At 39.2% G+C, this 15,747-nt stretch overlaps 1 protein-coding gene across 2 annotated transcripts in view; it reads right to left on the reverse strand.

Moving 5' to 3' along the window:
- Positions 1-1,212: 1,212 nt before the first annotated feature.
- The window catches only part of ppp1r16b (protein phosphatase 1, regulatory subunit 16B), an 83,644-nt gene continuing 69,109 nt past the window's right edge, over positions 1,213-15,747 (reverse strand). For both annotated transcript variants that reach the window (XM_039796550.1, XM_039796551.1), the window contains exons 6-11: positions 10,588-10,712; positions 7,053-7,178; positions 6,893-6,968; positions 6,359-6,488; positions 5,839-5,986; positions 1,213-4,922 (exon numbers count right to left, since the gene is read on the reverse strand). In XM_039796550.1, the coding sequence (XP_039652484.1) occupies positions 4,470-4,922; positions 5,839-5,986; positions 6,359-6,488; positions 6,893-6,968; positions 7,053-7,178; positions 10,588-10,712 (1,058 nt within the window). In that variant the 3' untranslated portion in view covers positions 1,213-4,469. The remainder of the gene's footprint in view (positions 4,923-5,838; positions 5,987-6,358; positions 6,489-6,892; positions 6,969-7,052; positions 7,179-10,587; positions 10,713-15,747) is intronic.

Here is a 15,747-nt window from a genome sequence, read left to right on the forward strand (position 1 = left end):
TCAAAAATACTCAGACACTTTACAATAAGACCAGTACATTAGCCAGTAGGCACTGTCAATATTGATAAGAAAAACTTATCAGTGCCAAAAGGGCACTCCCCTAAAATCAACAGCAGTGAAAGTGAAGAAAGGGATAAATAAGCTACAGTGGTAGCCAGTGGCTGTCGTTTTCCAGTCGAACTGCAACAGGAGAATCTGAAAGTGGAGGAAGTACAGTGTACATGTTTAATGGCAGAAATGTTCAGAAATCTCCAAAATGTGGCTATTTAAAAAAACTAACTAAATATTACTATTCAATTTTTTTTAATCTTCTTTACTTGTCTCTCTGTTATGTGTCTGAAACTAGCTGCTGGGTGCAGCCTGTAGAAATACTGACCCTGCTGACCCCACAGCCAGTGAATGAGAGGAAGTTCAGAAAGACAGAGGGGGAAAAAAGACAACACAGAACATCATTGAAGGAAGCAGTTGATGCTGGGCCAAGACCCTAACAGCTGTGTGGTGAAGGACGCTCCAGCCTCTGGCAGTTTCAGAACAGAAAAGAGCTGTTGAAGTAGGGCAGAGTAAGCAGACGTGTCGGAGTGAGACAAATTGTTCGTAACCTTCATATGGCGTGCCAAACGTGAGCTGCACACAGTATATTCATCTGACTTCAGCAATAAAGTGTCTGAATACAGTTTGTAGAAAATAATGATGCTTTTAAAAGATGAGCAACAGTAAGAGTAGTTAGTGTTGCTCAATATGAGAGTGATGTATCTACCTTTGAGGCTGACAACTATGCATACTGCCAGCTAATTATTATTTTCATTATCGCTTAATCTGATTATTTTCTCGATAATTTGACCTATGAAATGCCTATGGTGACGTGTTCAAATGTCTTGTTTTATCCAACGGAGAGGTTTACTACTACTTTCTTTTTTGAAGATTATTTTTTGGGCATTTTTTTAGGCCTGTATTTGACAAGACAGATTAAGACAGGAAAGGGGTGAGAGAAGGGGAACAACACGCAGCAAAGGGCAGGTTGGATTCGAACCGACGGACGCTGTGGCAAGGACTGTGCCTTTGTACATGGGGCACAACCGGGCACGCTGCCCGGGCACCCTGAGGTTTAGCACTTCTGCTGGTGTCCAGGCCTGCAGCGCATATTCTTAATACAAGTGTAAGAAATCCAACGTACCTGACACCAAGAGCTTTACTAATTCAGAAGATAGCATGTAAAATTCTCAAAATATACAATTTATTCAAAATATGTTAATGCAACCATCAATATTCCAGTAATTACAAAATCAGTAGTTTTTCCATCTTTATAATCTTATTGTTATAGGCAACAAGGCTTGCAGACAAACACAAGCTTTGAGATATATATATATATATATATATATAAAATGGACACTTTTTAACAGCTGACTGTCGTGGGTAATACTGACCAGGTCGTAGCTCAAAATTACAATTGGATGTGATCTGGATTTCATTAATTAATAAGGAAGCAGAACTGACATTTAAATTGCACTGAGTGCAGCAGCTTGGATAAATGCAAACTGGAGGAACTCCAGAGAGTTTAAGCTGACTCATAACAAGATGATGTCACTGCCTTAGACACTTCTTAAAAAAAAAAAAAGAAGGAACCAAAAATAGGGGATATAGCAATCTCTTTGAATGTGACTTAGTTTGTACTTCCTCAAATTGAGTTAAAAAACTAACTTCTTCCTATGAGAACTTAACATAAAAAAAAAAACTGACATTTGCAGAAAAAGACCGCAGACGCTGGTCACCGCAACAGCAGGAAGAAACCTACTCAGTATGATGATGACACCTCGGTGCACTCGACTTTCCAGATCGATTTTAGACTGCTGGACTACTGAGGGGGTCTAAATAGACTCGGTTTCCCCCTCGACAACCAAATCTCTACTAACACTGTTCATCAATGTGGGTAATTGTATTTTTCTTCAACAGTTACAACACAGACATTTAAATGCAGTTCATGGGAACAGATAAGGACATACTTATACAACCATATTTACAAACGCATCTGTACAAATATTTGACGCTGTACAGTTGAAGTTGTGGGGATAAAGTGGTAGGGGCATTGTGGGTAATCAAACGTTTAAAGGGGTTGGACATGAGAAACAAACAAATCACCATAACGGCAAAGAAAGTCTTCTCCCACGGTTTAAAATGTCCTTATAAATTGTTTTATTCATGGATGACTCTTTGGCACTCACAAGGAGAAGTTAAATATTTTGGGAAATATGTTTATCCACTTTCTTGCTGAGAATTACATGAGGAGATTGATACCACACCCATATCTGTGCGTTAAATATATGAAGCTGGAAAAACTGGAATCGGGGGAAACAGCTAGCCCGGCTCCGCACAACAAAAATCTGCCTACCAGCATGTGTAAAAGCTCACTTTTTCACAGCAGGCATTTTGACATGTCAAAGCAGAAAAGGCACACGTGTAATTAATAACAATGATGGATGTATTCCATTAAGATTTAGGTGAGCCAGGTTTGGTATTTTACACCCTGGCTCACTGGTACACTTAATGGAACGAAGCCATTGTTAGTGTTAGTAGTTTCATCTGTGCTTTTCCTGCTATGATGAGTCAAAATACTGTATGTGCCGTGTAAAAGGTCAGTTAACACCTTACATCTCGTTTGTTTAGTCTGTACTAAAACTAAAAACGTTGTGGTTTTTCAACAGGTTATGTGCCAGACTGGTATCGAACCAGGAAGTTACTTAATAAAATAGTATAGCCAAAAAAAAATAGTTTGGTGCTGGTAGGTAGCGCTAAGCTAACCAGCTGCTAGCTCCAGCTACAACTTTTAGCATACATAAATGAGTGCTATCGATCTTCTCAACTAACCTGTCAACTATTTAATTAAGCAGAGAAGCTACTTCTAGTAAAAAAAAATTTCTAGTAGTTTTTTTTATATTTTATGTTGAAGCCATGATGCATTTAAGTGCACCTGATACAATGGTGTGGGCTTGCTTCAGAGACAAATCCATGTGTGGATAAATGTTTTTGTTTTTTTACTGAGGCAAGCATACAAATCATACTATACTTACAAGAACACATTACATGACATTTACAATTTCTGTTAATGAAACATATACAGTGACTGGGAGAAGACAAAGCCACACAATGGCCACCAGAAGAAAAAAACAACCCAAAACATGAACAAATAACACTGTCATTTGTAGTGAAACAAATATCCAATATAGAATGGCTTGTTTGTGTGATTTTAATAACATGTACACTTAGCAGACAGTAACCCTTACTTCACTTTATCAGTTCCATGTCAGAAGGTGCTTTGCTGGAAGACTCCCCAGCTCATCTTTTATTGCATTCACGCTTTCCACACACCATCCAAATAATAAATACACTCAACTTTAGGAACCATAATGTTTTTTTTTTTTTGTTTTTTTTTTACACATTGCATTCATTTCATAAATAAAGAAATGTACAGTCATTTTTAAACCATGTTTGCTTAAATTACCTAAACGAGAGAGCACAAAGAAGGTTATGCATAAAACAGAGCATGACCTGTCAGTTCAGGCTGGATATGAGAGGACGGTGAGGTGAACTATAGTTGACAGAATATAGTGACAGTTTCAAACACTAGTGCAGACCTATACTCTTTCCTGTTATCTCTCGCTGTAGAAGTACACTCGCTGACTGCCTTACCACTGATTCATGGCATTCCTTCACTTACGCAGGCGGCATTTTAACATGACAGATACTTCATAAGAGACGTCACAGATCTCTTTTTGCTACGTTTCACTGTTTCTGATATGTTGTAGTACAACGTGATGCATTCTTTGATGGCCTTCCTGCACATTGGAAAACAACAAAAATATTGTGGTTTGACAATAATGTCAGTTTGTCTTGAAGAAAATGTTTAATTACATGATAACCATCCACATGTAAGGTAGAAAAAAAAAAAAACTCATCTCTGAGGGCAGAACATGCACCTTGTACCTTGAGATCTTCTCTACTTTCCTGATTCAAACTTTTCGACCCTTTCCCTGTAAAAAGCTGTCCACACTTTGATTCTTAAAATGGGGACAGCAGGGCCAGAGTCACAGCTTCTTGCACTCTTTCCATCCATTTGTCTTGTAGATAGACTCCATTTAAGAAAAGGAATTTTAATCCAAGTGACACTGCCCAGTTCCTTCTTTCTGCTCTGCTACGCTTGAAACACGTCTGCGTTTGGGGAATGTGTCTCCTATTGTAGCAGGAGTCTAATGGTAGGCAGGTACAAGGACAAGTTTCTAAACTTTTCTTCAGGCCAGCCATATTCTCTCAGAGAAGTTTAAAGGCGTGGAGGAAAAGGATGTTAAAAGACAGGAACACACTTTCTTTCTTTCCTTCCTTCCTTCCTTCCTCTCCTCTCCTCACTCTTACAGCACATTCCTTTCTTCTCTGTGCAAACACTGTTCCGTCACCGGTCAAGTGACCAGGGTGCTGTGCTATGACACGCAGCAGCAGGTTTGTGCCTTCGGCTGCTCTTCCTCTATTGGCTGTTTCAGTTTGAGGAGGGGTGGGTCGCCACTGGCTGGCGTGTAGTAAACCGCATTCCCATTGGAGGAGACCAGCGGCATGCGGGGGTCCTCGGAGTTGTTTTTGGCATCAGTGAAGGAGTCCGTGGAGCCGTTACCTAGGTGACCGTTAAATAAGGGGTGATTCAACAATTTGGCGGCAGACCTCTGTTTCTTGAGCTCAGACAGAGTCTGAGCGCGCTCTCTCAGACAGGCTTCCCCCTGAGTGGAGGAATCAAGCGATGCCGTGTTTCCGTTAGATGGCGCTTGCGGTGGCGTGGACGTCATCGTGGAGATGAGCCCGTTCGGTTTGCTGCTGCCATCTTTGAGGATGGTGGGCAGCTTGGGTGTTTCTGGCAGCTCCACAGCTATGACTGGATTGACCTGTGGGACATCAAGAACATAGAGATAACTTTAATCCCTCTATAAGTCTTCTCTTTTAGACGATTAAATACACGCCGGCCTGACTCTGTAAGGGGGGGATTGATATCTTTGATCTGGAGCTTAAGCTCAAATAAAATGAGATGTAAAGCCCATTTACTGTATTCGTTTATAGAGAAAGTCTCCCCTCGGAAGTTGTTGCTCGATGTTTGCCAGGGGTTTCTTTTGTGATAAAAGGTTAAAATGTACTTTTCTTCCACCAGTGTACTTAAAAAAGTGTCTTAAATGGAGTCTATCTACAAGACAAATGGATGGAAAGAGTGCAAGAAGCTGTACTTCCATTTCAGATCATCATTCCTATGTTTCTCTTAAACCCTTTTGATTAGCTATCTGTTGATAACGTGCCTTAATTTGTTGCGGTCAGTGTGTGGAAGCTTAATAGTGCTTACGATAGTGATCATAGTTGGAGCAAAACACAAATGTGTTTCCAGTAGAGGAAAAGCAACTGTAGCACTCAAATGGTATGTGACTATGTTGCATTCATATCTATTGAGTACACTGTTGGTGGAGGATTGTCTTGCAGTTTTTTTTTTTTCCATTGTGGGTTTCTTCCTGTGTGACTGTTTGATCATCAAGAGAGTTTTGAAGGAAGCCTCCATAACTCTGACACACCTACACTGAAATCTGACATTTAGACTCAGATGTGTGGGGTAGATGATTAAGTCATGTCATATATATCTGCCAAGTTTGGTGCAGGAAGTTAAAACATTAAAACAACAAAATTGACTAAAACACAGAGGATCAATTCTCAAATGCCACTTTTAAAACTTTAACAAATGTATAACTATGCTTCGGTTTAAATAATAATAATAATAATAAAAAGCAACAAGAACAAAACATGAATAACCCGAAGACTCACATTAACCACCTGGTTATTCTCCTGATCAGATTCTTTCTCTTTCTCATCCTGCTCCTCCCTCCCTCCCCTCCACACGATGGCCTCCGTCTCGTACTCTTTCCGACACAAGTTATGTCTGTCCGACAGGCTGGCTCGCCGCACCACTTTCCTGTGGACACAAGAGTTTCCAGTGAGAAAGTCCAAGAATGAAAGAAACATGCCAACAAATATGAATAAAGCATTTCTAAGCGCAATCACAATTCATACAATACTCATTTCTAGATTATCCTTTCTGGAAAAGCTTATACTTTTTACATTTGAAGATTAAGGGAGGCTGCTCTGCTCATCTAAAAACAGTCTAAACATTTACAGAAACAGAAGGCAGAACTCAGACAAAAAAAAAAATCTGCACACTGTACTAACAGCACCCTTCATTGGCAAGGACAAGAAGGTCTCTTTGGGGGTAAAACAACAAGTAAATAAACAATGCTAAATACCATTTGTAGTAGCAGTAGTAACACCAGCAGATGTCAGCACTTACCCACGACTCCCTGCACTAGACGTTCGCCTACACAGTGAGGTCTTGTGTTTGAGCTGTGACTTCATGATAATGTCATGTTTGTGTTTCAGGTCCAACAGGATGGCTCTGAACTCCTCATCCTCACACAGATCTTCAAATGAAAAGGATGAAGGACAGGAAATGTCAGCTCCTTTCAAATAAAACTGTTGTGTTTTGCTACTCTTACAGATATTAACAAAACCAGGTTTATAAAATGAATTTGTTTAGATACTTATTTTCCTTATTGGTGCTAATACGGTAGTTTCTTACACTGACTGTTAACATATACTGAAGTTGTAAAACTATAATTTACCAACCACTAAGATAAAAGCTGAATTGTGCTGAAAACAGCACAAAAAAAGGTTTAGATTTGCCTTAACAAGAACAACAGAACAAACTCATGTTAACACTTGCATTGACTGAAAAATCTGTAAATGCGACCCTGCTGAGGTAAGAGATTTTTTTTTTAACCCCCCACCAGGTGCATTGATAAAGCGTGTTGAGGTGTAAATATACCGATGGGGGTCTCATCTAGGAAGGTCTTGGCATTGAGACTGGCTCCATGAGACACCAACAGCTCTGCCACATGCATCTGAAACAGCAGCAGAAAATTCCGTTAATGGTTTCAGAAACCTTTGTATATGCGCTTATCTGTTTCCTGTTATGTTTACCTTACCTGACCCCAACACGCTGCAGCATGAAGAGGCTGCCATCCATCCGAGTCTCTCAGGTCCATGCGAGCCCCCCCCTCCAGCAGCAGCTCTGCAGCCTGCACGTAGCCACTTGCTGCTGTGATGTGGAGCTGCAAGGGCAGAGGAGGAACAATGATTAGATTTGTTCCAGTGGCACAGGATTTGCTTTAGATATGCTCTGTGCATAAAATCCAGCGTGGATTCCACACTAAAGACACAATTTAGATGCCAAATAATAAAGTAATACTAACTCAAAAATGCTGACCATATAAGACATCGCACTACACCTGCAAAACTCTAGATCAGATATTCACTTGGGTCCAAATTTGGGGATGTGAGTGCATCACTGGGCACCTTCAATCACTAATGTTTTGTCAGATTAAGTACACAACATTGTAAAAAGGCTCTGCCATCATTTTAGGCTGATGGGGTGCTGGGTCCAGGTGAAACAGCTCTTCTGCAGTTTGTGAGATAGAGATACAAACTGATCCAGTTTCCAAAAGATAACAAATACATAGGGGTGAATTACAAATTATAAATAGAAAGATGCCAATCACAAGTTTCCAGAGCCATAGGTGACATCTTGACTAGCAGTCCAAAACCCAAAGATATTTTTTGTGACTAAGTGATTGAACAACTAATTGTTTCAGCTCTACATCATATGTTTGATGAGGAGCTGATATGAAATATGTATGTGATCATATCAAAGAGTGTGGTATAAGATGATTTGAGAGGAAACAAAAAGGGAAAACTGTACAAGGTCAACTTTAAAAGTGAATTTCTTGAATGCGAGGATTCCTTTTAGGTCATTAGACATGTTTAGGTATGTTCAGGCTTTAATCATAAGATTAACAATTAGTGTGTTTTTGGGGGGGTTTTCGATTTTGCAAATACTTGTGAATCTGTCTGAGAAATGTACACAAATATAATATGAAGCTAGCTTAATTTGGTTGCTATGGGGAACTAAAATTCTATATAACTAAAGTTATAGAGAATTACACTGCGCAAATGATATGGTATGAAACTGTCTCCCAAATGTGTGTAGCCTTGTTAAAAAGGATAGTGAATGCTGTGTGAAAAATGTTGCTGATCTTTTTTTATAAAATAATCTTGCTAACATTAGATATTTACACATACAGTATTAGCATTACAAAAATGGGTTTTGTTAGGGCGTCCGCGAACGTTAGTTGATGTTACTTTATCTGTGTTGCCAGAACTCGAGAGTGGGTCACACCAATATACTGGAGGTTGTACTTCCTCTCTCCCTTTGAGTGATGTACCATTTGTTTGCATCGGTTAAATTAAACTGAGATATCTGTGTGAATTAAATGAATCGTCTCCCATTTGATCAAACCATTTGCAACCACAAGAGATGAAAATCATTGTTCCTGGCAGCCAATCAAAACAAGGATACAAAAATCTTCCTCTCTTCTCTGCCAGAGATTTTAATAAGGCATGCTCTAGTTTGCTTCATCATGCTCGAATGAAGATTAACAGGATGCACAAAAGCAAGGGACGAGCTGCTCAATCAGACAATCTGTGGTTAGACTTTAAAGCTTAACAGGGTTATTTTGGACTACTACCATGTAATGTCTCCTGGCTATTTTCATCCAGTGATCTGTCACGTTGTTTCCCCAGCGTAGATAAATCCCTCATATTTAATAAAGGCTTCATTAAGGCATGGGACATTATATGACCCACTCAGGAAATTATATTCCAACGATATTTTTGTGCCTTACTTGACTTTTTCATGCATCAGTGCACCGAACTTCCAAAACAAACTCAGTGACCACTTTAGTAGGCACACCTCACCAATAAAACTAAAACAAATGAATTCTCCACACAGGAGCATGTGGCTGTGACTCACTATTTAAAGCAAAAGAAAGTGTCTTTATATCATTCCCATGCATGCTTGGGTCCTCTCTAATGCGTTTGACATAACGTGCAAGAAAGAAAGCATATTTATACCACAATGGCGTAATGGCTGCTTTAAAAATTTGATTACCTTACCAATGCAAACCTATAGCACCTATGTGTATCGTTAATTTATTTTGGCTAAATGTGCCACTTCACCTCAGCCAGGCTTTTGTTATTGCTCATAATAACACAGACATCTTCTTTTTTTGATTATTTGTTTATTTTTGCCATATTTATTAATTAATGTATCATCCCGTTTGAAATTATCTTTTGTTTCAATGCATTTCTAATTAATGCCAATCTTTTTTCAAGCTTTTGTGCTCATTTATTAGGCCAATGGTGGATTGTTTAAATTTTAAGTAAATTATCATTTTTATTATTTATACCGCTGTGATCATTTTGCTTTTATGATTGTCAGTCAATTCTCAATGTATTATTGTTTTCCTTCATGCATACATATTTATCATTAAAGGTTTATTCTAATCTAACATTGCATCATTTTTAAATTATGACCGCAGGTGTATTCAGAGCATTTTGAAATCCTACAGCTGATATGCCTTTAAGAAGATTATAATGAGTCTCTAAATGCCTGATTAGCTTCAACGGTTTTATAGCCTTATGAGCCAGTGTTGCAGAGCGCATAACCATTAAAAGGGGAATCTATAATGAAGACGGTCCTCTGAATATTTACACACCCTTTCCTTTTTCCTCTTAGTGCAGATCTGTAATGTTTGATAATTTTATAAGAGTCATGTGTGTTTCTACAGCACTTTTGTCACAGAAGTCACACCATGACATCTTAGACTCTTGACAGAGTCTGCAGGCTTGGTGGCAGTTGTGAAAGAGTTACTTAGCCTTATTTATAGCTCTGTAATTTTTTAGCTGCAAGCTAATGATCAATCATGTCTACCCAATTATATGCCCAAACAGCTTTAGGATCATGTCCTGTCTTATTGCCATATCATTCATATTCAAATGTTGGCTGGTCTAATAAATCCCAGTTTCTGTGGCAACATAACAATGGTGTCAGTCCACATAAACTGCATGAATCTATGGATGCACCCTGTCTGGTGTCAATACAGGCTGCTGCTGCAGCAGCTTTAAATGCCACACTCAGTTGTGTCCCCTGCTTCCTTTTTAAACCTTTTTCAAATGAAACCTTTCAGATCATTTTCCATAGGAAAAAACCACGTTCTGCCTCAAGACCAACAGCATTGTTGGTTATTATTGGTATTGTTGGCACATTCCAAAAAGTAGTAACGGTCATGTATAATTATTTTACATGGCCCCTTCGTACTAAAATGAATCAATAAAACAAATACACACCCATGCTAGTCATCTTGTTACATTTTATCTGCTACTTAACAATGTATTGTGCTACTTCATTTTTACCTTGTATGTGTTTTAAAAACAAACTTATTGTACCGTTTTAATATTTTGTCTGGTGTTTTGACATTTCTTAATACCCTGGTCCTAAGAGAAGAGATATTTTGATTCAGCCATATTTTTTTATTGTTGAAATGACAAAAAAACATTTAGTCAGCTTGTTTAAAATTGATATTGGTACTGAAAAGTCAAAAATAATGGAGCAAAAAGTCTCACCAGCGTGGCTCCCTGAGAATCCTGTTGGTTGACCTCCTCTCCCCGTGTCAGCAGTTCCTGAATGTCTCCCAGCATCCTTCTCTCTGTTGACGCTCGTGTCTCGTTGATCATCTCCTGGGTGATGCCTGTCAATCAAATGCACAAGCAGAACCACAGCGTTAATCACAAGGGCAGACAGTTTTCCCCACTTCACTGATCTGAGCCACATGGAGGGACAGAGAGGAGGGATCAGGAACACTTCATAATGCTTGTACATAAAAAAATATAACTTCAAAAAGTGAACGTTGTAGAGAAAAATTCATTTCCTGGATTGACAGCAACATCTTTTTTTAAATTACACTGGAGATTTTCTACAAACAATGGTTAATGGGATCCATGATAAATGCTTCTCAGCAAGTATTGATTTTTCTGTTGAAATGTAAGGTTTCGAGGGAAGTTTAAATGGGATAGCAGCAGACACTGATTTTTGTTGTGTTGCAGTTTACAATGGGCACAAACAAATGTTAATGATTAAAGGAAATAAATTCATTTTCAGATACTTATTTCAACGTTTTCAACCTGGGCACATCATTTGTAGGATCGACACAGAGCTGCCTACAATACAGTATTTGGATCTTAAATATCAGAAAAATGAAATGAAATGACTGTTTTGTCGAAGTGGCATACACTAGATTACTTTCATGCTGGCTTTCCTACCATCCTTTGGCAAAGAGTTTTGTTGTCTTTGGCCCAGTTGAAGCTCAGGTGATTCTGTCTGTCACAGCCACTCTAAATTCCTCCTTTAATCCATCGCTTTACTGCCAGGTAGGACTCAATTCTGTGACCACCACACTTGACTTCTTCCCCCACAGCTCAGCAGTAATGTACCGTGCTGTCCAGCAAATTTAAGGAAAGATTAACAATGATGAAAAAAGCCTGTTTTTCCTGCAGTGACTGGATATGTGAATTACTAAAACTACAATAAATCAACTGATTGATTCCTTCATTAAAAAAGAAACAATTTATTTGTCAGATGAAAATGTCCTTCAAGTGACAGCAGCTGGACATTAAAGCTCACAGCTGGAATCTTTTCTATGGGATTAGTAATTTAAAGATACACCTTTTTGTGGAGCATTTTACTTGAAATAAAAAGTAGAAGTAGGCAGGAATCGCGTGACTGTGCAAATGTTATTGTCAGTATTTCAGCCCTTTCCTGTGACACAGAGTTATGAATTTAACCTGGGCGAGTGAAGTTGAAGGCAAATCTATATCCCCACCATTTTAAAGTCAAGCTCCTGTTCCAGTGTCTCTTCTTTCAGCCATAGCCCATACCAACATGTGATGGTCAGTGATTCTGAAAAATGGTGAGGAGGTAAACCAGTATTTCTCTCTGAATTCACAATCCGAGTCACAGCCCTAGGGTTTTTAAAGGTGCAGGAATCAGGGCGATGACAGTCCCTTTTGTCGACTTGAATGAAATGCAATCCTCCAGCTACTATTTTCTTCTTTCTGCTAGTAAGCATCCGTCTCTTAGCTACACTGATGCCCCACAGCTTAGCCTGCCACAAAGGATTTAAAAATGTATAATACAGCAAACATTCCTCATTGTCATACTAGAACAAATGTCGTTTAAAGAAAAACTGACAATATATAATCACATAAAATCACATGGACATCTAACTGTTCCCAGGACCTGTTTTTCTGAGCTAAACTTCAAGTTTAGCTGTGTCCTGCAATAACAATTCTTGACATTTTTAAGACTAATTCACTAATGGCTGCATAGTTGTGGCTAAAAGCACAACTGGATACACTACACTTAATGTCAAAACTCCCCTCTGTATCTATTTTGACAAGAAAAGAGGCCAAACAAAAGTCTGTTAAGATTTTCTCTTAAATGAGGTATGTTTGGGGGGGGAGTTTGCTTGATTGACACTTGTCTCAGCCTATAAGAGTGAGCATTGCTATTTGGAACTCACTCATCCCATGTTAGATTATAAGATTGAAGCTCCATAAAAGTCTAACATGGCAGAGAAATAAATCTGAATCGAATTAGGCCTGCAACTAAGGATTATTTTGATAACTGATTGATCTGTTGATGATTTAATCTTTATCTACCTTGAGCCCGATGTGATGTCTGCAAATGTCTTGTTTTGTCCAACCAGTCACAAATTGAACAATATTTAATTTACAATAATATAAAAACAGAGAAAAGCAGCCAACCTATATGATAATATAGGTTGGCATTGATAATGGGTAATATCATCAATGCTACGGCCATGTTTATCAACAGTCTATAATCTTATTCTTCAGGTTTGAATTTGATTGGTGGTACAAAATAACATTAACTGTGTGGTTTGACTGCTCTACATCCCCCAATCTTTTTCACCGGTTCTGTTCCTGGTAGACTTTTCACCATTATCACTGCGGCCCACGGATGAACATGGATCATGAAAGAGTCAGTGTTGTGTGTGCGTGTGTGTGTGTGTGTGTGTGTGTGTGTGTGTGCGTGTGTGTGTGTGTGAGTGAGAGAGAGAGAGAGTGCCGGTGTGTCCATCCCTGTAGCGTCTCTGGAGAGAGAAGTCTAATCCAGCAGTACAGTGCTGAGAACTAGAGCCCGACTGATATATCGGCGGGCCGATATTATCGGCATTTATAATGGCCGATAAATGAATATTACATTATTTTTTTTATAAAAACGGACAAAACACCCTTCAACCAGTGTTGGCATTGCATAGCTTGTCCACCAGAGGGCGCTCTACAACGTCCCTGTTGGCAAAACTCGTGTTTAACCCTTTAAGTTTCATATCTTAAGTTTGTATTTTTATACATTTTATTTATCAGAACTTTAATATATTTTGGTGTTCCTCTGTTCTATTGTGACAATAAAACAAACAAGTTTATTTTTAAACTGCATTATCATATTTTTGTGAGGACTCACAAATAACTACAAATAACTAATGTTAGGGAAATCTGTTTATATGTTGTTACGCGTTTCTGGATTTAAAAAAAAATATATATAATCGGCCGATATATCGGAATATTGGATTTTTAAATCACCAAATATTTATATCGATATCGGCCTTAAAAATCCTTTATCGGTCGGGCTCTACTGACAACATTACGGGAGCAATTAGCAGCATCGCACTCCCTTTGATCGGCTTAATAATCATTATTCTTACCTACTGTACCTCTATCTACATTCTGCGGCTCAAGATATCCCACTGTAAACTGAGAACCTCATTTTCGGCGGTCTATGTTTTCCCTGTCCAAGCCCCCAGCTTCTCCCTCTGTCTTTCCAATATTGTTTCACTGAGGATACAACCCACACGATGTGGGGTCACGTGTCCTATCTGCACCATTAAAACTATCAATCAACTATCAACTCATTAACCCTGCACTTGTTTACAATATAGTACTTAACATAACAGGGCTTTTTCCGACCTTTAATTGTCCAGGGAAATATGACTGAGCACTCATGATGCTCTTCAGCAGCACCCTGCTTCCACACAGGTTAGGTTTTACTGGTTTTACTTACAGGTTTACCACCGAGCAGCTCCGCTAAAGCATTTGGGATTTACTTTGATGCTGAAGAGCACCTTGACCAAGGAAAATTCCATTATTTTTCAACCTTCTCATTTGCTACTACTTCTCTAGCATGTACACATGCTAAATCGACGGCAAACAACAGTACAGTACATGCACACATGTACAGTAAACAAACAAGATGAATAGGTGCCCCGAAAGCAGATCCCTACAGAGAGCCAAAGTGAAACCAAAACTTCCAGGCCCTGTTCCAGAAGAAAGAAAACCTCATTAAAAATCCAACTGACATTTTTAACAATGCTAATAACAAAAACCAAAATACAGCCATGGAACAGTGGCTTTCTCAGCAGTATGTTGTGTGGCTCACTTCATATGTCTAGATAAGGAAGGATATTTCTGGTTTAAGAGGCATTTAACGAAACAGCATTACCCATAAGCCACAGACGTTTGTGTGCTAAATGTCACTGCTCAACGAAAGAGGCCAGTGCATAGGCGTGCAGAGGGCATCAGTTAGTTCAGACATTTCAGTAATCTACACTCGCCACCAGAAAGCGAAGATTTACCAAAAAAAAAACCTGAACTACTCCTTTAAGCCAACTACATTTCAGCAGCCAACCTGTGCATTCACACTACAGCATGTCTCTACACTCAAAGCCCCCGCAGCCACAGATTTTGCTGCTTTGTGTCCGACTGTGCGTTCACACGTCTGCCTGTAGATGTAACTGTTTACTAGAAAACAAAACATTGACGAGAAGAGCTTATGTCAAGAAGGTTGAGTGTGATTTAACTCCGGTGTAAATAAAGCTGCCCTTCACCTTGAATCTCTTTGTGTCAGTCTTCCTTCGTATCACACAAACACAGACAGAAATGCAAACACGTAAATCACAGCGTGAGTTTCCCCCTCTTCCCTCAATGATGCATCCCTCACTGCATGTTGGTGCTGATCTTGAGCTCTCTCTCAGTTACGTCAAACTTTGCACACTGTTTGTTTACAGCGATAGAGCATGAATATACAGTATTCCAATCTGCATCCCGTCGGGGGTGAGAGAACTGTGAATATCTCAGAGCTTCTCGAAGTGTCAATCGTGAAGCGGTGCGGGGCACTTAGTGCTTGATGAGGTCACAACCCCGCTGCCATCTTCCTCAACGATCTATTTCTGGGGTTGACATAATTTAACACTGCTAGAAGCTAAAAAATACTCTCAGCCTGCTGCTACGGTTAAGGAAAAAATATACTTTTAGTTACAACTATCAAATACACATAACTGAACAATATTGAACATTAGCTAAACCCCTCCCCCGAACAGCAACTGTCCAAACATAGCTTAGCAAACATAACTTGGCATGGTAGGTCTGACAAGCAAAACTGTGCGTATGGGGCTATAGTAAGAACAATACTTAACACTTTAAGAGTTTGGAGGATGTTAGAAGTGTAAGGACTGGATTAAACCGTGCGTTTATCTGCTCTAAGGTAAGCTGCAGTTGTAGCAAGCCAAGCTAAGTAGCTACAGTAGTAATCAAGCATTCCTTTTAAAGCCAAGGAGCACATCAATAACCAACAGTATTAGTATGTAGGGTTACCAGTTACATTTAATAAAAAGCCCAGTTTAAATCCATTGTGTAGAAGCCGGTCCTGGA

The sequence above is a fragment of the Perca fluviatilis genome, chromosome 4 (genome assembly GCF_010015445.1).
Source record: "Perca fluviatilis chromosome 4, GENO_Pfluv_1.0, whole genome shotgun sequence".
Taxonomy (NCBI): domain Eukaryota; kingdom Metazoa; phylum Chordata; class Actinopteri; order Perciformes; family Percidae; genus Perca; species Perca fluviatilis.